Source organism: Apostichopus japonicus, chromosome 3, assembly GCF_037975245.1.
Source record: "Apostichopus japonicus isolate 1M-3 chromosome 3, ASM3797524v1, whole genome shotgun sequence".
Lineage (NCBI taxonomy): Eukaryota > Metazoa > Echinodermata > Holothuroidea > Aspidochirotida > Stichopodidae > Apostichopus > Apostichopus japonicus.
Genome location: NC_092563.1, coordinates 1,721,599 through 1,745,231, shown reverse-complemented (window position 1 = coordinate 1,745,231; position 23,633 = coordinate 1,721,599). Strand labels below are relative to the sequence as shown.

The following is a 23,633-nucleotide window of genomic DNA, read 5'->3' as shown; positions in this document are numbered from 1 at the left end:
TCAACTTAATGCATGAATGCCACAAAGTACTGAATGGCCCATGCCAGACAAATTTTCTGCTGCTAAGGGCCCGCCAGACGCCCCCAAATATGGCCCAAATGCCCATTATCGAAGCATTGACCCAGATTAAATATGCAAGGTACCACTCAAAACCGGTTTGGAATGTTCGGGTTGATCTTACAGACTATGGAAATTATCATACCAAACAAATTTTCTGCTACAAAGGGGCCAACAGACAACTAAAAAAAGGGCCCCCAAATGGGCTATGATCAATCATAGTTGGTACCACAAAACCGATAACAAATGCAAAGGTACTTTCCACAGAGTAAAGAACTGCCAATGCAAGACAAATTTTCTTCTGCATAGGTCCCACCAGATAGAAAGAATAGGTGGCCCAATGCGGCCCTATATGGGCCTAATGAATTGTATATTGACGCAGACTATATGTGCCCTGTGACATGACATTTGTAACATTAAGTACTTTGTGGCATTCATGCATTAAGTTGACATTGGTTTCAAGTGGTACCTCGTTCGTTTGATCAAATGCATTTTTAGGGGCCCTTTTGGGGCGTCTGGCGGGCCCTTTGTAGCAGAAAATTTGTCTGGCATGATGATTTCCATAGTCTGTAAGATCAACCCGAACATTCCAAACCGGTTTTGAGTGGTACCTTGCATATTTAATCTGGGTCAATGCTACGATAATGGGCATTTGGGCCATATTTGGGGGCGTCTGGCGGGCCCTTAGCAGCGGAAAATTTGTCTGGCATGGGCCATTCAGTACTTTGTGGCATTCATGCATTAAGTTGACATTGGTTTCAAGTGGTACCTCGTTCGTTTGATCAGATGCATTTTTGGTCCCCCTTTAACCGGCCCCATGGGCCACATGCAGCAGAGGGACCACGGCAGACATCCACTTTTGGATATACTGGGTTTTTCCACAAATGTTCTAATACTCAGATATTGGTACCTCGTTCGTTTGATCAAAGTGCACTGGGCTGCCGGGCTAAACGACTGATCCGCTCTCAACCCCAGACCCCTTGCATCGAGATTGTCACTGAGTGATCATTGTCAGGTGGTGTACCACCAATCAGATACACCATCAGATACACAAAGAGAACTTATTGTGAAGGTGATAAAAAAAAATCCAAGGTAGGCATACGAGTGTAGCGGAGGCAGACGAGAGTCGCGGAGGGCGCCGAGAGTCGCGGGAAGAGCCGAGAGTTGCGGAGGTGGCCGAGAGTCGCGGAGGGAGCCGAGAGTCGCGGGGGAGCCGAGAGTCGCGGGGGGAGCCGAGGGGAGCCAACAGTTGTGGGTAAGGGGTTATTTATTACGTCATATTTCCTTGTGTAGGTACGGGATCACTCTTATCGTAATATGAGGGTATAGAAGAAGAGTACGTGCTACAACATATATTAATTTGAAGGATATCATATGAGGCAAAATTCAGATATAAGCTCAGCTGCACATTCAATTTATGTGAAAAACTACATAAATTGTGAATTTAGTGGTACGTTACTTTTGAGGAAGGGGGTCTTTGATTACGTAATAGTTCCTTATGTGGGTACGGGATCACTATAATCTTAATATGGGGGTATAGAGGGAGAGTAGTGCCATAACAGTCTCCTACCTTGTTAAGTCTTTTTAAGACTTTATAGGAGACTTCCTTTCCCATTGTACACAATTGGTGATAAAACAAATGAATTCAATAACATATGGTAATTTGAAGGATATTCTATTAGGCAAAATGCATAAGCTCAGCCGCACATTCAATTTATGTGAAAAACTATGTAAATTGTGAATTTAGTGGTACGTTACTTGTGAGGAAGGGGATCTGTGATGACGTCATATTTCTTTGTGTGGGTACGGGATCACTCCAAACTTTATATGAGGGTATAGAGGAAGAGTAGTGTTCGAAGGATATTCTATTAGGCCGAATGCATATATAAACTCAGCCGCACATTCAATGTATGTGAAAAACTATGTAAATTGTGAATTAAGTGGTACTTTACCTGTGAGGAAGGGGTCTTGATGACGTCATATTTCCTTGTGTAGGTACGGGATCACTCCAATCGTAAAATGAGGGTATAGAGGAAGAGCAGTGCTACAACATATATTAATTCGAAGGATATTCTCTAAGGCAAAATGCAGACTCAGCCGCACATTCAATTTAAGCGAAAAAATATAGTAATATTTTTATTTAGGGGTACTTTACTAGTGAGGAAGGCGGTATTTGATGACGTCGTATTTCCTTGTGTTGGTACGGGATCACTACAATCTTTACCAGAGGGTATAGAGGAAGAGTAGTGCCATAACATATGATAATTTGAAGGATATTCTATTAGGCAAAATGCCGATATAAACTCAGCCGCACATTCGATTTACATGAAAAACTGTATGACATTGTGAACGTTTGTCCTCGTATTGCGTCGAACGGTGATTTTTTCTTTTCATCACGAAGCTCGACAGTTTGAGCCTGTAAAAAAATGAAAAAAAAATATTGAATATATGTAGTCAAGTTATGTTAAATTGAGATTATTAGTATTATTATTCAATGTAAAACTGAATGTACCTGTTGTCAGAGTTATGATTACTAATGGGCATTACAATTTACAAGACACCGTAATTGCGTCTCGCTAACTCGACCCGTCGCACACTATGGATATGTGTACTCTAACTTCAATTATTGTTCAATTATTGTTTTAACCTCTCTTCGTTTGAAAACGCGGCTGAAAGTGCGGGTCCATTTACTGTGGTCTATTTTTGGACTCGGATGGTATGCTAGCTTCAACAACAATTTTTTCTGATGGATTTGCCGTTAGCTATCGATTACAGCCTGCACCAGATGTAAGTAAAGAAGAGTTACACAGATGTGACCAGAATGAAGTTCATGAATGGAGCGGTAACCACGGACGGAATATATTATCTATAAACTGAACTAGCTCGCTAGGCCTAACTATAGAAACCACGACAGCTTGACAATGGCGCTGGAACAAATTTGTGGGCTCAATCTGCATCAGCATATTGATGGCTTTCCGGATAAATCATTGCAATCAATGAATATTAGTCTTCTTAATGATGATCCATTGCAAGACTCCAAATTTACACTTCCACCGGTCGCAGAGGTATGTATGTCTCTCATAACCTCATACTTTCTAGCCTTACGTGTGATAATGTACATGACAGTGCAAAGTCATTGTGTATTGGCCTAGCCTAAACGTTGGTTTAAGTCTACTTTCTTAACATTAGGCTCATTCAGCAATACTAGCTATGGCGGTGCCTGTGCTGTTAAGAGAAGATATATTTTCATTTGATTAATCGTATTTGTATGGAAATTCAGGACAGTTATGTCAGTATAGTCTATAGACCTAGTCATATTTGTCTCCATTATCGTATAGTTTTAGCCTACAATCCGTATAGGTTTAGGCCTAGCCTAGGCCTACAGTAATTACATACAGGCTCAATTTTGTAAGATTTAACAGTAACATACTACACTATTCCATGAATTATTGGCTATACTGAGGCTATAATAATTTGAGGAAAAGATGAGAGTGCTCGTTGTCTCCATAGCATTATCAAGAGATTCACCAATGTTACATTACAAGCCAAATCTAGTACTGCCTATGGCTTAGACTTTGGCTATGGCTAAATTGCTTTTGATGGCAATTCCACAGTACAAGCCTTGATCTAAAATAGTGTGAACCCATTGTTTTTATTAATGCTAATAATTAATCTGACTACTGAGCAGTGTCTTTACATTTCATATAAACAACAGAGTTACAACATTTAGCAAAAGTTGGAAGACAAACACCTTATGTCCTTGACAAATATGTTACACATCATACACATGTCATTTGAAGCTGTTAAAGTCTTGGTTGACTTGGTATCCTTTTACCCAAATTTAAGCATCATGTAGTAATAAAAATTAATAGGAATTTATAAAGCGCAAAATGCAAAAGCTTCTAAGCGCAAAAGAAAGAAAAATCAAGCATAAGCATTACAAATAAGGGAGTCTTTGACATAGATTTAAAGGAGTTTAAATTGTCGTTAAGGCGAATGTCAGCCGGGAGGTCATTCCAGAGAGAAGCAGAGGCATAAGAATAGAATGTTGACCAAATGATGTGTATTACATCTCCTTAAAATTCTGTGTACATGCGAACATTGATGATCCTTTCAATGTTTAACGATATACTTGATTTTTAATTTGATTTTTGTACTTCATAGCCTGCGGAATATCTATCTCAATTGGCCAAGAGGGATGGTGGTCCAAAGATTCGCTTCCTTCATGGTACAACTACTTTAGGGTTTAAGTTTGAGCATGGAGTCATTATTGCAGTAGATTCCAGGGCAACGGCCGGTCCATACATTGGTAAGTGTCAAGCATACTGTAGACTGTCCTGTGAAGCCAGGCTGTATACATCAAGTTATTTATATTGGCAAGTAATCATGAATCTGTTTCATTTTAATTTTATATTGCAGTTGAGTGTAACCAATGTTGAGGTTAATTGTAATTTTGGAATTGCAAATTAGGTATTGTACAATAGGACTTAAATTGAATTTGATTGTTCAAATGTTACCATTATTATGCAGAATTTCTATTCCTTTAATATTGTTGACATATAGGCTTGTATCATTTTACACTTTGAAAGTGTTCTTTCTAACTACAAATTGTTCATTGTTATCCCCTGGCTAGTGATATGCTAAAACAGTTATTTTACAACACTAGCAACCATGTGATAGAAACCAAAACATGGCTTAATATTTTCACTTCACATTGGGTGGCTATTTAATTTACAGTTTCAGCTCATTTCAGATTTTTTTTCAATTTTGGAAGACCTTTTCAGATGGGAAAACTGTGGATTTCGCCTGGATGAAAAAAAACACCTAACTTTGGCAGGCAAGGGATTGAACCCAAGGCCCCAGATGCTAGGTTCCATTGCTTCTAATGCCACCACCTTTATCCACTGTACCATAGCACTGGTATTTAAGTGTTGTGTTACAAAGTTGGGATTTGATCATCAATCAATAACTACACAATTTCATGTTTCTGTGTTTCTTGTTTGTTATAGCATCACAGACAGTGAAGAAAGTAATAGAAATTAATCCGTATTTACTGGGTACCATGGCTGGCGGTGCTGCTGATTGTTCCTTTTGGGAGAGGGTTCTGGCAGAACAATGCAGGTATGACTTATTAATGAGCTGTTCTTAACACTGGGTAGAGCCTAGCCAATAAGGTACTCTCAGCCATAATTCTTTTGTAGAGCAAAGTAAACAGCTATAAAATAAATTGTGTGAAACCTTCTATGCATCAAAATGAGTATATGATATATTGGAAAATGTCAAATGCCTGGTAACACTCAAGTGGCCAACAGTTCCACCAAAACATCTCATGAACTGGGAACCACTTTGAAAAGTTGCCCCTGGTCCTGGCAACCTTTATCATATCCCTAGCTATATGTTTTTTGTGTGTGTTTCTTTAACTAAAGTTGAAGAAGAAAGCTAACATTTGAGAGGGGGGAAATATGTAATATCTTCATAGAGAAATCTGATGTTAATTATTATACAAGGCATTGGCTGACATATTGGTAAAGAGGTAAACAATTGCTTCCCCAGTCGTCTTCATTGCCTACTCAACATCATCGGGTTTAACTGAAATGAGCGTAAATTTAGGTTGGGTTCAGTCTGCACCATTCAAAGAGATGGGAAAATCATTCTGTGCAACGTTGAATACGACATGACATGAATCATGTCAAGCATCTTCTTCAGGGTATAAACGTTTCGGAGATAACTAATTTGCCTGAAGTGCTGTTGTATAGGAGACATCCCATAGAACACAGGACTCGCATAGTACTATGGATTGATTCTGTGTGATGACATTACTTAGTTTTCCTTTGTCATATCCCGCTTGAATCTATTTCTTCTCAGAATTTACGAGCTGAGAAACAAAGAGAGGATATCAGTGGCAGCGGCCTCCAAGCTCCTTGCCAACATCCTGTACAACTACAAGGGAATGGGTCTTTCTGTGGTATGAAATCTTGGATTCAGTTCTCCATTATTATTGCCTAGATGTATTTATGAAACAAAACTTCTCTGTGCTTCATATATGTTGAAATATACATGTCATATAAAGTATGTCATGTTGCAAGAGGATGTATTAAAGGAAAGGCTTAAACTTAGGATGATGGCAACTCTTGTCATATAGTTTTGATTGCTGAGATAGATAAAAAAAAAAGGAAACTAATTCCTTCACATGATGTGATTTTTTTTTGTCATTTATCACTGCTGCAGTGAGGACTCCTCCAATTGAAATCACTTTCAAAAATTTGTGATATTGTTATTAGAGCATACAAGACAGGAAACGTAAGGTAACATCCATTGGCACAGTTTAAGATCAAAGTTATGAAATATGGAAAAGAAAATTTAGGAGCTCTTCATACATAACTGTTTCTTTATGTTCGTTTCATGACAGGGCACGATGATAGCTGGATGGGACAAGAGAGTAAGTGATTCATATGTTTACCTACCTTTCAGTAAAGCTGTTGGTTTTGTGTGTATGGGCACTTGGCTTGTAAAAGAGATATTTTAAGACCAACAGAAACTTGACAATTTCATACTAACTATGATTTACCTGGTAAAGAGAAAAGGCAGATCATTGCGTTGAGATCCTTATCGTAGTGAAAGTGTTATCCAAGCAATGTTGTCTCCACAATTGTAAAGTCAGACGTTTCCAATGGTTTTTGCTACTTGCAATGCTTGGTGACAGCTCAACAATTCTAACATGGAAAGTGCAAACAGAGGAAGGAAAAGATTTTTCCATTATGCGAGAAAAACTTACAAATTCTCAAAAACTTTGCATGATGTATCATTGAACCTCATTGGTTTTTAGCATTCTGGTTGTATTAAAGATAGTTTTAGATGTAATGGCAAAGGACATTGCTACCAATCATAAGTCTGTTGACTTGAAATGGCATTATGTAACTTTTCCAATAAATATTGTTTGTCTGTTTGTTTGCTCATTACTTTTCTAAGGAAAGGGTGACTGCTGTCAGGGAAAAGAGAAGAAAAAGTGTTAAGAAGGAGTGAAAAGAATGGTGTCATATTTTCTGTTTGAATTCTTAATTTTATTAACTCATTTTAACATAGAGATTTTGATTCTAAACTTGAAGATGGAATTTATTTCTCTCTCTCTCGTGGAAATTTTTTCCCCTTCAAAGGAACTATGGAAGTTCCTAAAAAGCTTCCATAACTTGAAAGTGGACCATGTTGTGACAAGCAAACTGTATCTCAGACTGCTATTATCTGTTACACACACAGACAACATGGAATGGTTTTGCTTTCACAATCTTTGTAAAAGTCAATTGAGCTACAAAATCTTTTGATGGTCTAGTTTAAACTCGTGTTAACATAGCGATGTTCCTTCAAAATTTACCGCTGACTTTGATCTCTCTCTCTATGCAGGGGCCTGGTTTGTACTATGTGGACAGCGATGGCACCCGTTGTACCGACAGACTGTTCTCGGTAGGCTCTGGTTCACCGTACGCATACGGTGTCCTTGACACAGGCTACAAGTATGATATGACCGTCGAAGAGGCATATGACTTAGGTCAAAGGGCAATTTATCATGCTACACATAGAGACGCATACAGTGGTGGTGTTGTCAATCGTAAGTAAATTCATATAAATATCACCAAATTTGATCTTGGACATTGATAATTTGAATAAATTTTGCTATGTGGGTCCTTTGTTCATGCTAATGACTCCAGAGTACAATCCAAAATGATTGTTTTTTTTTTTTGATTATCAATCTTTCATTGTTATTCAAGCATGTGCTGGGTGTTTAAATCACACAACCACATGAGTACAAATGTCATATATTTGCCACTGGCTAACTCTTATTTCAACTTTATGAAAAAACCTTTGAAACCCAGTTCCCAAGCAACTCTTGTATGGTTTCATCAATGTTTGAAACATTGGTATCAATTTAAAGAGCTATCAATGAGGAATCACACTAACTCAAGATAACTCAAGATATAAGCAGAAACTCTCCCCCGGCTCTCCAAGTTCAGAAAGACGTTAATTGAATTAAGAATCTATAGTTATGTATTATGTTCATATTTATACTTTGTTCTGCCATGTAAATAGCTTATTAAATGCTTTAAACTTACTTTCATCCTCGTGTTCTCCTTTTTATGTCACGTGATCTGTTCTCCACATTAAGTCTGAGAACGGTCACGTAACACTATAGAAATTTGCACAATAATGATTGGATTATTACTGGGAAACCATGCCCTCCCCCACCCCCCCCCCCCCCCCACCCCACTCCAAGAAAAATGCTAGTATGCATAATTGCATGCATATATTAAACCAAAACTGTTGAAATTCAACATTTCTCACCTTTCAAAGTTTCTGTTACTATTCAAAAGAAAATTTGTATGTAACAGTACTATTAAGTGGAATTGGAACAAACCAAAAAAAAAAAATATTGGTGACCAAACTCAAAAATCTTCTTTAAGTTATTAAGAACAACTAGCTGCTATTAGATTTGTGTTCCATATCCTGGACTATTTGTGCAAAAAAAATTTCTTCATAAATGTCCCAGAATATGCTTTTTCTCTGTTCTTGTGTATTTACTGTTTGCTAGTTTATAGTTCTAATCTTGCTTTGTAAACTTGCATAATATTTTAAATTGCAACTGCTTTCTTCAGCAATGCTGTAGTTTTATTACTGCATAATATTAATATCATGTTAAAAATACCAAAGTGCTTCTGCTTTAAACTAGTGGGAAGAATCCAATATGACTAAAAAAACCTGCAGTTATTGTGCATATTCGCTATAGCAATTTTGAAGACTCTAAATTTTGGCTCTTATAAATCCCATGATTTCTGTTTAAAAAAACACCGCTATGCATCTTTGTACTTTTATAGCAATATGCCCATTTTGCATAGCATTTTTGTGATGCAATACTGGATGAATGACTCCCTGTTATAGTTTTGTTTGTTTGTTTTTTTGTTTTAATTTAATATCATTGTTTTATTCTCTTGACAGTTTACCACATGCAAGAGACAGGTTGGGTCAAGGTATCACAAACGGATGTTAAAGACCTCCACTACAGATATCAAGAGGAGAAAGGTCAAGCATAGGTCAAATCCCTTTTGGATCGGTTTCTTTGTATTCCTCTTTGGGCAACAACAGGCCCTCATTGTCTGAACAATATGGTGTACATAGACTGATAGTGTCAACATTGAGTCCAGTGGGATTACATCATCACTTGTCATACTTTTGGTCCAAGTTCTTACATTACTTTATAAGTTTGAATTTCTTTGTGACTTTTGCTTGTCTCAGAAACTTTCTCTTGAGGCTATAAGTGTGTCTGTCTATTGGCTTGTACACTTACATTGAAAAGAAATAAATGTTGCCACTGCTTTGCAAAACCATGGCAACCTGCAAATACCTCAAGGCATAGTGTAAAATTCTGGCTCCAGCCCCTTCCTTCAGATTCATAGACATGATGAAAGTTTACAGTGTTGGAAACTATAGCAATTCTGGTTAAGGACAGGACCCTCTAAAAGTTTTGTTCCCCTTCCCTCCTGCCCATTACCACAAGAACAGTTTGCAAGGTTCATTACCGCAGAACTCAGTGATATAATTGTCATAATCAGACCTGGCATGTAACTCTATGAAACTCTATGAAGTCTTGTAGATGTTATAAGTTGCATTTATCAATACTGAGGCAGTCAACTTTCACTTAACCGAAAGTTAACAGCAACAGGCACACATTGATCAATATCCTGAATTTCATACATCATAGGGTAATGCGTGTGGTGGATTATTAGAAAATGGCATCTGTGTTCATTTGGTCTCATATCTATTTTGGAGTATTCGGCCGGTTTCTTGATAACAAGAATTGGGTCACTGTAAAAGCTTTCCCATAATTACATCTTTGAGCCAAACACAACAGAAAATTAGGATTGAATGGCAGGTAGTTTATTTGCAAAGTTTTTTTTTTTTTAATGTTTTTTTTTATAACTCAAGTCAGATTCATTTGATCAATGGGTATAGCCTTTCACATATATATGGAGGTTATTAGCCTTAGGTAACACTTAATGTTATTGAAATAACAGAGACTTGTTTTCTAAGATAAACTATTGAATGAAACTGGAATCTATTACATAGTGCGGTAAGAGATTCTAGTAGGTAAAACTGGTATTGCTATGTTCCTTCCAGTTATATCAATTTTTTGTGAAGTAAATTAACTAATGCTCACATGATTCATTGACCAAAGTTGGTATGTAACTTTATGTATGTAACTTTAACAAGGTTTTATAAACTCATTTTATCAGTAAATATCTGTAGCCAAGTAATATTATTTAAGTAGCACCATCTTGAAAAAGTTAATATGTATGTGTCTCAAAACGTCTCTGATTTCCAATTAAATGAAAAAGAATTTGGTTTGTCCTGGACCCTACTGAAAACCCGAGAATAAATTTCCTTTTTGTGAAAGAACCTTGTTTTCTATTATTGTTTGGTATACTTTTGTTTAAAAATTTGTTCATGATCTCACTCAGTTGCAAGGAATTTTGTCGATACACTGCAAGGGATGGGGAACAAACATTTCTTGTGTGTTCTCAATTACAGAGACATTCCATTGGCTGAAGCTGATTGCTTAATTAACAAACAATTAACTGCTGCATCTTTAGGTCAAAACCACTTCCTCATAGCATATTGTGTTGTGAAGATATGAATTGTTTTATGTGTGTGATTATATTGTAAATGCATCTGGCAACAGTAGAGTGAGTAATGTCGTAAGGGCAAATTGAGCTGGAAATGTACTTTATCTTATTTGAATAATTTATCCGCAGAAGGAAATTAAAGAAATAAATTCTAACTAAGAGAACATTGACAGCTAAGTAAAGATTGCAAAACAAAATTATGAGCAGTTATTATTAGCATAACCTTGCATGTTTCCCTAAGTTTAACCTAATTTATAGCCTAAATATTCCTGGGAATGATTTCCAGGGTTCAAGGCAAAATCAACAAGAAGATTATAATAGCCTAAGTCAGAAGAGCATAACATGACACACCACCTACTGTGATGCACTGACTGGAGTAAAGGAAGGACTTCCTGGTCCAGATAAGTTATATTCAATCTATAACCAGGTATTTAGATGGGGTATCCAACTAACAAAGTTGGAATATTTTGTCTGCCACAGAAATATCTCATTAAATAATTGTACCTCAATTTGACAACAGGTCAGTAAGTCAAGATATGTAGGATGACATCCACTTACCACCTCATCCTTCTCCCACACCACCCTGCCCGCCCCTCCCCCTCCCCAACCAGTCTTTTGCTATCACATCGGGTCTGTCTGTGTTAACAAAATACATAATTTATAATTGTATTTTATATGACTATCCGCCTAGAGCAGCCTATGCACCTCATATCCTAGAAGACAAATATTATTACCACTGCAGGATTTTTAGCCTGTGCACTATGCAAGCTATATCTAAACTTAAAATCAATATAAATAAAAAAATGCTGATCCACTAAAGAGCCTGTGTAAGAGAATGTGTGAAAGTAAGTGGGCCTGACGTTTCGATACTAGCAGGATCTTCTTCAGAGGCTGAATCAATGCAGCTTCTGAAGAAGATCGTGAAGGATTGAAACGTCGAGCCCACTTGCTTTTACTCTATATCTAAACTTGAAAGGTTGAAAAGAGGGGAGATACCATCCCTGGATCCAGGGGGAAATATATTCTCATTTTCGTAATATACAAAAGGGAAAATGAAGATTGGGGCATGGCATAACTTATGACACGGTTACAACTTAAGGTAATTGTCTACTTGGATAGAAGAAAACATGTTTGAGGTTTCTGTGTTTAATTGGTCCTTGATTAAGTAGTCCTGTTCACCATTATCCGGACTTTGATCAGTGATGAAAAAAAGTCTTTAAAATAAGTGAAAGTCAATAATTAACAAAGCAAATGTTGTTTATTGGGATATGCAGGCAGCTGTTAGAATGCATGAGCTAAAAGACTATTTTGTTAAGTTTGATTACCAATGATTGTACTATATTCCTCAAACAGATTTGCAAAAAAAGTCTTCTGTTTCAATGAACTCGAAACCTAAAATAGCGGACGGTTTGTTCCTTCTATTAAATTTGTACTTGATTTCTTATATCGGAAACCAAATCAAATCATTGACACATTCCTCAAGAAAATTTAGTTTAGTAGAAAAAGCGATCAGGGGAGGACGATCAAGTCCCCATTAAGAAACAGTAGGGAAAGAGGCACAAAACCAATCATTATTACTCCTAACTGATACTAATCTATTTCTAACTTCGATGGTTGCCATCCATGCGTATCTTGACATTGTAAGTTGATATTTGTTAGCGGGTCGCTATCATACGTCACGTGACTAAATAAATAACTCGACCGGAACCATCTTGTGACTGGTATGACCAAATTCGTTCCTGACTTACACGCTGAACGTGATTTTCGTCATAAAAATTGGCTTTCTAGTTGTGGCATATGTTCAGTTCATTTGGTAAGTCTGGGATGTATTACATTGTAATCTTGTTCAGACGCTTCAAGTTGTGTTACATGAGAAAAGTAATACGATTTCGTCTAGTCGATGACTGGCAGTGTCAGTAGGCCTAGTACTGTACTTGTAGTGGTGTACTTATGTCAGTACACAGTGCAACACGAAAGGCTAGTTTGTAATCCTATTTTTGGTACACTATGTCATGTAATGATAACGTAATCCAAACGCCGCCTACATGGGCCTAGTGTTACGTATTTTCCAGGATACACTTATGAACGATGATTGATGCAGTAGGGAGTGTGCTGCTCGTTTACGGTGTTAGACGCTGAAAATTCTTTCAAAGTTGAGCATATGTGTAAGTTAAGTGATGATACTGATATATTGTATAAATAGATATGTTAGTAATCGCTCAGTTTGAGTTCATGATCCTCGGTTTTAGTTCCTAATTTACAAAGTAGCCGCTAGCGGCCACTTGTACTAGTACTACAGTACAAGGCCTAGTTCTAGTGTAGTAGTTATACTACTTTGTAGGCAAGTACAATACTAGTAACAAAAACATTTTTAACTTAGTGTAGACTGATGCACAATAGTCAGCTGTACGTTAGCTTATGTTATGCAAGTTTTTTAAAAGCTAGCTTGTGTCAAGGTCTAATGCCTAACGTTAGGCTAATTGAAGAAACGAATATGGCCTCTGTAACCACTTTTTAGGGTAACAATGGCATAACATAGAGTAAGGGCTACTTCTTACTAGGCCTTGAGTTTAACATAGAGGATTCCATAGAGGATGTTATGTCAGAATGTTCAGTGTTATTAGTTTTGAACATTTTTCCATTGCATATTTACTTAACCTCTCTTCCACTGAGCTACTGGATATAGGCCTAGAACATTATTGGTTACACATTCCTTTAAGGTTAAAGTAAATTAGAGTAAAGTAAAATTTATTGATATCAATCATAAAATGAAGATATAATAAAATGGATTCCGCAGCTTAAAAATATGCAAAATATATGTACAAAAATATGATAAAAATATCATCTAGTTATATGACAGTTCAAATGCTTTATACTCCTCGGTAAAAAAGAATGTCTAAAGCGTTCAGTACGCATACGAGGTAGGGTATACAACCTAAGTGGAGTAATGTAATATTTATGGAGAGGATGGTCAGGATCAGTCAAAATTCCTCTTACATAATGAAGTACAAATTCTTCAATGTACTGATCATCTATAGAATAATACTTTCTGAAATGTCTGTTTATCAATTTGAGTTGAGTCTTGATATAGGAAGAGAGCCACACAAGAGCACAATAGACCATGAGTGAAGGTACCATGGAACGGAAGAGCCAAGGCTGTTTCTCATATTCTAGACCAAATCCTCCCAACCTATAAATACAATATAGCCACTAACTAACTAAAGGCTACACTTAGGTGACCATATTTTTGTCAGGAAATCCAGGAACACAATTTTTGTTGGTACCCTTAAACTGACATCTAAAGGGCAGTTTACCTGCACTGTACATTTAAAGGTAGATGTGAAATTTGAGGGCATCTCAGGTTTTACATTTCTATGTTCCAACGATGATGGTTTAATGCCCATGAATTTTGTCCATGATAACAATCCAATATATATCTTTTGCATCCAAGAGCAAAGTTGATTACTCACTTAGGTTTGCAATTTGGTTTTGTTTTCACCACTGTAGCTATTCGGAGCTTGCAAGCCTTGCATTATAGCCTAACCTGTTGGATCCTTACTTGAGTCTGGTATGGCAGTATTATATAGATAACCGGCAAACTTAACAAACAAACAGAAAAAAATATTAACCTAAGACAATCTACTGCATCTATTTTTCTATTTTATGCTATTCTCAGATAGCTCTACATTCTTCATAGCACATTGCTTTGACACTATGTACTGATTATGCAGCCTAATTTTATTAAATATATATCTGAAAATACTTTGCAAACATCATATTTATAGAACTACAGGAAACATATATATATATCAAAAGTTCCCAAAAATTCTGTCACAATACTGTGTTGATTCAATTTATTGTATTACCAAATGAAATCTATCCTAGTATAAGTAGTATTGTTAGTGTACGTCACAAAGAAGCCTACTCACCTCCACAATTATGTGATTGAAATTTCATTTTGCCAAAATGGCAAATAATAGGGAAATGTGGTTTTCAAAAATAGAATATCAGCAGTGAAAAGTGTTTGTGTCACTCGTAAAGTAGACAAAGTTCAGAGTATCCAAATTCTAACTTTGTAAAACTTACTTGATTATAATGTTTCCTGCACTATCATGTCCGTAGACCTGTACAGCAATTGGAATTCCATGTGTTTAAAACAAGGAGGCTTTCTATACTGAAGACATATTTGTCCTACTGCGGTAACAATAAAATGCTACTCTTCGACTAAATGCTGTGGGGCATGTGTACTGATTTATTTCAACCAAGTAAGCTGTAGTGTTTGTTTGTAGACGAACAACACAACATATTTGAAAGCAATGATAGGCCTTTAGACGTTAATGCCATATATGTGATATGTGACATGTGTGACATGTGACATCCTTATCGCATAAGTATGCATGCATATTGCATATAAGCTAATGTCCTTGGCCAGCAAAGATAGCAAAGGGAGGGGCCAGTCAGGATCCCTGATATGTCGCTATGCGCTAACTTTCGAAACTATTCATAGTTGGCCTGTTAGACTATTGATTTAAAAAAAAATTAAGAACTCGCAGCAATTCAGAGGTACTGTACTGTTGTTGAGATAACTACACAACATGAAACATGTGTTACAAAAAATAATAATAATTCATAAAAATCTCTGTGCAAGCAAATTTCCAATGATGGATTTACAGTAAGCAAGGTGGGATTCCAACTAATCCCAACAGGTTCCCATTGATTCCCATGTGATCACTGTACATGGAACCAGAATATCCTGTCAAACCAATATTCTAGCTTGACCGACTGTTTAAAAGTATTATTCAGTGTATGTGGGAATTATGTTCCTAAACAATTAGGGAGGAATTGATGAACAGTAAGAATAGGTTCCATAATTTTTTATAATTTGTATTTATCATACGTGTGGAAATAGGATATAGAGATTTTGCATTGCCAGGGTGGGTTAAGGGGAGGGAGGGGGAAAGACGATAATTATGCATAAAGTCACACTAGTTACCAAGTATTGTCTTAGAAACTGTTGACCGTGCATACATGTATCTATTAGCAGACTTGAAGTACAAGTGCAACAAGCGCGAGTACAGGCCCAGGATAATTACCTTTTGTGAATATGAGTAGAAGCCGAACCAGTAGCAAAGCTATTTTGACTATTGTAGGTTGCACACTGTACTATCTGTACATGGTAGATTTCCAAAATGCCGTAAGTACAAGTGTTGAGCACAAGTCGACAAGGGTGGTGAGTACAATGCAGACCTATCTCCATGCTAGAGTATGTATGCGTTCTGACTCACTACAGTACTGCTACAAGTCTCTGCATTTGTACACAGAATCTATTATATAAATCCTTATATAAGTTAGCATCAGTACAGCAATGTCAAGTGACATTAGATTTAGCAGATTCTTGTCAACTCAAGTGACAGGAGAGTATATTGAGATGTTTCAATGATCACTTAAAATGTGCAAGAATTGTTTCTTCTTTAAATCAGATTTGAAAAACTCTGATTTATTCTAGTTGTGTTTATTTCTGTTGAATGTTTTGTAAATCACCATCACAGGACATTTACATTCTTAATATAGTATTGTTTCAATGTAGAGAAGTTTTGATGATTGCTTTCCGTGCATGTGACTCATTACTGTAGGATGACGTTATAGGCTAATTTTAATAGTTAACTGCACAGTGTGTAGAGTAGGGCTGTACATACAATAACTTGATATCTTTTTTACTTTGCACTTATCTCAATGTGTGTACTTTGTACTTTGCACCTATAGTTGTGTATAGTACTGTACAGTACATCTTGGTGGCAAGAATGAATAGACTTAACCATCAAGACAATTCAGTTGTGCTGATGTAACAATTCAGTTGTGCTGATGTAATTGAGTAATCTTTTAGTTCTACACCAGTCTGAATTTGATTTCAGTATCATTCAGATTGTGAGATGTTCTACACAGATAGTACTTATCATCTTTCAAGCCAGTTGTGTCACCTTTAATGTACAGTATGGTACAGTATCTAGGCATTGATCTCTGCAAAAAGCTGTAGTGTTCTTGACAACACTGGTTAGAGAGCAACAATTATACTACATATCTTTATAACAAAGTACTTACACATTTACAGTATTTTTCTTATATTATATTTATTGAATTTACATACTAAAAGTGCACCAATCATTAGTAAACATAGCCAACATTTGAAAGGAGAAGCAAACCCAGACAGATTTGTTACCGTTGGTAAAGAAATAACAATGGTTTTGAAGAACAAGTCCCATAAAGTTAAAAAAAATCAGCAGGACAAATGTATATTCCTGGAGAATTGGTTTCTTGACACAAACCTGACATACAGTAAATCAACAGACATGATGCATTGTATCTGTGAGGTACTGTGTTGAGCATCATTTGTATGCTGCCTTAAGGGTACACTTGCACAGACCTTGGAAGGATATTACTGTTTACTTTGCCCTTCTCTTGCAAATTCTTCAAAATACACTCAAATGCATCATTCCATCTATGATCTACGTAAACTATATGTGTGGAAAAGTTTTAGAACTGCGCCCATAATATCCCATTCCGGGACACCTTTTACTTTCCCAATCTACCATATCAGAAGTTAACTATACTGTACGTGTAGGTATCATTCCTTGTAAATATCCAAACCAGTAAGTTCAGTGAGTATGAAGGTCATAGCAAGACAGGATTGGTGTTTGTCAGGTTACAAAATGATTAAAAATCAAAATCAAATATATCTCATTCATAAGGAAACATATTTTGTCAAACCACATATGTTGTTGCTATTAATATTTTCAGCTATATCCGATCTGATTTATCAGTCGACTCCTATTTTCTTGATGTTGATGTTGATATAGATACTGTTATTTACTTCACTCGTCACTTACCTGTCTCCTTTACCTATGCACACCCATCTACCTTAGCCTCATAACTGACCAACATTCTTGCACTGCCCCCCCCCCCCTCATAATCCCTTCCAAGGTCACTGTCCTCCTCCTTATGAATCTACCATTCGAAAGCTGTAGATTGTGGGCTCCCAGACTGGCTTTCACTAATGCCAGTGAAAAAGGATACATGACTCATCTTTACTGAATAACTCGATAACTTTCATTCTTCCAAAACCTAACTAAATCTGAAACAATTACACTTAGTTTGGAGAATGAAAAAAAAGATGGTGTCATGCAATTGTAGAAGTGTTGACGTTAAGTTATTCTTTACTCTTTGTGCAAATAACACTTTGTTGGTCCATTCATGTAACTGGCCTCCAAAAAACTGACAAATTACAAAACGTAACGTCATTGCTAAATTCTAAATAAAACTCAAAGCTGTACAATGTAAGGGGAACAATTGTTAGTTTACAGTATAGTTGCTAGGTATTCGCTGGACTGTGATATATCTGTTTAATAGTGTGCATGAGCTGTGATGTTATACAGTACATCATACTAATATACACTGCTTGTACAATGTTCATACATTTGAGGAGGTTTTCACACAGTGTCATACAATGCAGACACAGACATTTTATCTGAACTTTTTGACATTGGGAAAGCCAGTGCTTGTTATTAGCCTTCAGTGGTTTGATCAACAATAGCTCTTATTACAATAGATATGATCTTAATGTTAACCTGTTTCACCTTACATGACACAATCTTTGCCAATCTCAGAAAAGTAGATATCTCAGAGTAAAAGCCCTTAACCACAGAAATATGAAGTTAGACATCTCAGAGTAAAAGCTGTTATCCACAAAAATATGTCCAGATCAAGTACTGATAGTGATTGTTTCCAGCTTATTATCATAGGTGGTCTCCTTGTATGGTCAGAATGTTAAAGCATTCAGACACACTGTAAGGCAGTGTAGGGGAATGTGTGGCAGTTGTAGATCTTTATTAAGATCAAATTTATTTAAAATGAAAAGATCTAGCATATAATGGGGAAACAATTGTTCAATTGTTACTGACACTATAGTTGCTAAGTTTTAGCTGGACTGTGATATCTGTTTCATTGTGTGTATAAGCTGTGATTTTATACAGTACAGTATGCTCATACAATACACTGGCACTTCATACATTTGAGAAGGTTTGCACACAATGTCATACAATGCACAGACACAGACACTTTATCTGCACTTAGTGACACTGGGAAAAACCCTTGTTGGGTTTAGCCTTCAATTGTCTGATCATACAATAGCTTTAATTACAATATGCTGTATATGATATTCTTCCCAGTTGAACCTGTTGCACCCTACATGGCACAATCTGTGCTATTCTTGAAGTTTTAAGAGGAACTCTCAAGAGTATTGACAGAAATATGGAGCTAGTACTGACAGTTATTGCTTTTCTAACACTATTCTCATAGATCTCCTTGTAGGGTCAGAGTGCTAAGACATGTACAGACTGTACTGTTGTGCAGTGTGTCATTGTTTAATACAGTATGTTATGTGATGTTGACACATCTTTATAATGAAAGATCTATCTACTTAATAACAGTGAAAGGTTTTATTGAATATGTACTCAGGTCTGTGTGCATCTAGCTGATAATGTCAACATGAGTGATTTAACAGGAGTTAACAAAAATTGTTGTGTGGCTATGAATTATATCTTTTAGGTGAGGAAAACAGGTGAAGTTTGATGTTAATGTTTATGATACAAACTTTCAATTCTGTGCACTTCTACGTTGGGATTCTCCTGTGTAGGTTTTGTCATTGGAGTGAAAAGGACTGAGAAATCTGTTGTATTCAACAAGTATTTAAATGATAATCATAATGCATAAATTTATAATGCAATGCATAATAATTATAATTAATTATTAAACTTAAGAAAGTCAGTTTAGTTGGAATACTTTGTTACAGATTTAACTCAACTAAAAAGGAAGTTATTTGCTAAATGATATGTGGGAATCATGATAGTATGTACTTTACATACTTAAAAGGAAATGAGAATACACTGCAACTTACATACATGTGCTCCAATTAAGTTTAGTTGCACCTATGCTGCAATGGCATTGTTTCCATGACTAAGTATCTTAAAAAGTATTTAATAATCTGCAGATTTGGTCCCCAAGTTAAGTCCCCAAGAAAGTTAGTACAGAAGACATGGAGAAGAGGGTGCTAGGCCAATAAGGAAGAATGTCAGTCACACCGGCTACTATCAGTTTATTTTATTCATCTCTTACCTGTCTCCTCTCAAAGCATGCACTACCTGTTACCTAATTAGTAGCCAGTTTAGCAATGAGCTCTCTCTGACCAACTTCTGGGTCATACCCACTTAAATAGTCTTGCTCTCAAAGCTACCATTCTGAAGTAACACACATGTGATATGTGACAGAATGTACATAACACACAAATCGCTCTGTACTGTGCTGTCGAACTGTTACTATAGTCATAGAGTTTTAACTGGCAGCAAGACCTCCATCAAACTTTGGAAGTTGAAGAGTTTCATAAGTATTCTGATTTTGAAAATGTAGAAGTCATACTGTATATATAGCAATAGACTGTAGTGACTAGAAATACAGTACAAGCAATTTAATCTGCTGTTCTGCAATTTGGGCATATTTTCACATTTTCATAAATAATTTTAATTTGTGAGGGAATGCCCCTTTCATTAGATGCTCAGAATTTCTATCTGCAAGTCAGTGCAAAGTGGAGAGATTGGACATTTCCAATGTTTCTGAATCATTGTGGTAAGAATTAAATGTCTCTGGGGTCTATGGCCTTACAGAAGTATTCCCTGGCTAATACTATACCACTGGTTCATTGACTGAACCGCACTACCACAGTGTATGGCGTTAAGGTGGTTAACCCTAATAAATAGTTTCCTTCATGTACAGATGATTATTGGTCTATCTAGAATTTGGATGTCTTCCTCATTGTGAATTTGTGTCATAAGAAGTGTCGTTATTGCCAAGTTTTCAATAGTTCATAACACTGTGTTGTGTTCAAACTTGATTACACTGGTTGCTTGTAATTATCTTAGTAGTTTCCTTTGTTCAATGAGGAGATACGCTGTCATACTCGTGTTTAGAGACGGTACAATTTGATAGGTCATGTTGGCAGGAAACTTAGTAACTTCCTACGATAGGTATTAGTGTATTAGCTTACTCGTACGTCTATAGTGCCAGTACGCAATCAATACAGACGTTGATGTTTGCAGTTCCATATACAGTATAAGTCCGCTATTTATTTCAATCCTATTGCATCACTGACTTAATTGTTAGCATGTTTTAGATGTATTCTACATCCTGTTTTAGCCAGGGAATAATATATATGGTATCGCATTGAAATATTCTATGCAAAAATGGGCAAATTGCTGCAAAGTGTTTATGAACACAGAAATCATAGTTTGTTATTGGAGTTCAGAGGCTACAAAACTGCTATGTAAAATTGGAAGTCGAAATTATTAAGTATAAGTATTTACTCAAACTAAGATATATATATCTCGAAAGATTTATCTAACAAGAGATTTTATTAATGAATTTGATATAATGAGGGGAAGGGGAGGGGGGGGGGAAGGGGGCATTGAGAGTCAGTAGACTGTACAAGACTAATCTAGATTAGATTTGAAATAATATTTGTCAACAATTTGTCTAGGGATACAACTCTTTCAAATTAGAAGTAGCACCATTACTTCATATATGAGGTAATATACTCCAGTCATATATTGACAGTAAGTGTTTAAGCCTAATGTTATATAATATTTTGGGGGAGGGAGGGAGGGAAAGAGAGAGGTACTACAGTTGGTACAAGCAGAAAAGTCTTGGGGACCACTTTATTAACCAGACAGCCTACAGGTCCACAAGTGATTCCCATTCATGTCACATTTTATGTGGAAAACTTCCATGTATGCAACACTGCACACAATAATTATAAGTGTTGACCATGATTGACCTAAAGTTAGGTTCTTGAAAATTGGTTTATCCACACTTTACTTTTGGGTTTGGGTTGGTGGTTACAATGCCTTCGCCTCTGTTAATCTCATAACCTTGATACCTCCACTCACACGTTGCGAATAGACATTCTATATGTGAAGTTCATCCACTCTTTATTTTTAAAATTTTTCAAAATGACATTTGACATCCACAAAAAAACAACAACTGAAAGCAGTAGGAGGTGTAACTACACATAAAGTTTGCATACATTGACCTCTACTGATTGTACATATAAGTAAGATTCAACATCTTCAAATAGGGTTCTTGACATCAAATTGATTAAGGTTCTGTAGAGCCATATTAAGTATGTTATGCATCAAAACTTCAGTATCCAGAATAGTAAATGTTACAAGTTTTTCACAATTTGATATATATATTGACCTCAAAATGACACACCCGCTTTACACAAAACAAATTATAAAAACAACACTCCATTCTGAACACCACCTATATATATACCTGCTAGTTTTGTCTGAATTTGCATCTGTTTTGGAGAAATTACAAGATTTTGTTTGCTAACCTTTGTTGACCTTCAAGGTTCACCGATTTCTGAATCACCAAAGGGGATTCATGCTAAACAAGGATGTTCAACCAATGGGTACTTCTGTACGTTAACATGCATACGGGCAGACCTGTGTTACATACAGTATACACGCACAAGAGTCTTCATGATCCTGCAGGTTGCTGTTGCCTTAAGAATCAAATATAGTGTATCTGGCTGGACTTTGTTATCATTAAGTTGTTAGTTCATACACTTCGTAAACTGGATCAGTTTCACACAGTAGTACCATAAAAAAAAAAATTACATAAAAAAAACTACCTTTGGGAGATATAATTAGGCTACTACGTACGTACTTGTTTGCATTGTACATATTGATTGTTTGTTTTGTTGTGGTTTTTGTTTCCTTTTTTTCTTTCAGCCTCATTGTTGAGTTTTTGGCAATGAAAGAATGAAATTTGCTGTGTAATTGTTCTTATATATTAGGAAAACTTCCCAAGCACTAAGAACCCCATTAAAGTCTCTCTAGTCTCTACGACTACATTGAATTGCATTTTACAGACTATCCCAGAAGATTTGATCAGATGCATGACCTATATTAATTTTTGGCTTCATTTTCTATTTTGTTCCTTTCCAATACTTCATAGCACATATATGTATGTATGTATATATGTACAGTATGTATATATGTATGTATATATACATATATATATATATATATATATATATATATATATATATATATACTGTATATATATATATATACTGTATATATATATATATACTGTATATATATATATATATATATATATATTCTTAATTTTCCAACTCATTACGTTTTTCATTTATATATATATACATATATGAATTTAAACATTGAAATCTAACCTTGCTAATTGAGGCACCAACTACATTGTGTGATTCAAAAGAAATAATTTTCATTAAATTAAATACAATATATAGATGTTTGCTTGATTTATATCAAACTCTTGACTGTCACCATTAACTTCCCAAGTAACAGGAATGAACAGATTTACTGAGTACAGTATATATGCAGTGAGATACAGTCTAGGTGTTAATACAATGCTGTGGATTACTGTACTTCAGTATAGGTCAGGTCTGTCACCTTACAGTAAGTGTAGTAGGCAGGTAAAATTCTGGATTAGTTGTTATTATACAGTGTATAAGCAAGACGAAATCTTTATTAGCAAGGAAGTGCTTGAAGGTAAATAAATGTACAGTTATATTTCGAGAATGTAGTCTGCAAGATACCCGTAGTGTGTGCAACACTACATGCCATTAGTACTTAAGTACTATTAAACTTTAGTAAGTGCATTTCATTCTCTCTGACCTGTTTACCCTTCTGTTGCAGTGATGCAATAGCTTGTTCATCTACCATACATGTACAAATGCACTGACGAATATGTTAGCTACATCTCCAACGACCCCTGTCTTAGGGCCTATGTTTCTTTCCCTTTGTCACGTAA

General features: G+C 36.0%; 2 protein-coding genes across 3 annotated transcripts in view; both read left to right on the top strand.

Annotated features, from left to right (window-relative positions):
- The first annotated feature begins 2,909 nt into the window (after positions 1-2,909).
- Positions 2,910-10,500, top strand: LOC139959533 (proteasome subunit beta type-5-like). The gene is made up of 7 exons (XM_071957242.1): positions 2,910-3,122; positions 4,222-4,366; positions 5,067-5,178; positions 5,923-6,022; positions 6,467-6,496; positions 7,456-7,660; positions 9,043-10,500. The coding sequence occupies exons 1-7, from the start codon at positions 2,979-2,981 to the stop codon at positions 9,135-9,137; spliced, it is 831 nt and encodes a 276-aa protein (XP_071813343.1). The 5' UTR covers positions 2,910-2,978; the 3' UTR covers positions 9,138-10,500.
- Positions 10,501-12,382: 1,882 nt separating this feature from the next.
- LOC139959485 (E3 ubiquitin-protein ligase Su(dx)-like) overlaps positions 12,383-23,633 on the top strand; it is a 37,320-nt gene continuing 26,069 nt past the window's right edge. Inside the window, exon 1 of one of the 2 annotated variants that reach the window (XM_071957144.1) lies at positions 12,383-12,540. The gene's annotated coding sequence lies outside the window, so the exon portion shown is untranslated. Of the gene's footprint in view, positions 12,541-12,614; positions 12,893-23,633 lie in introns of those variants that run through there. The other variant, XM_071957152.1, reaches the window with a different exon arrangement.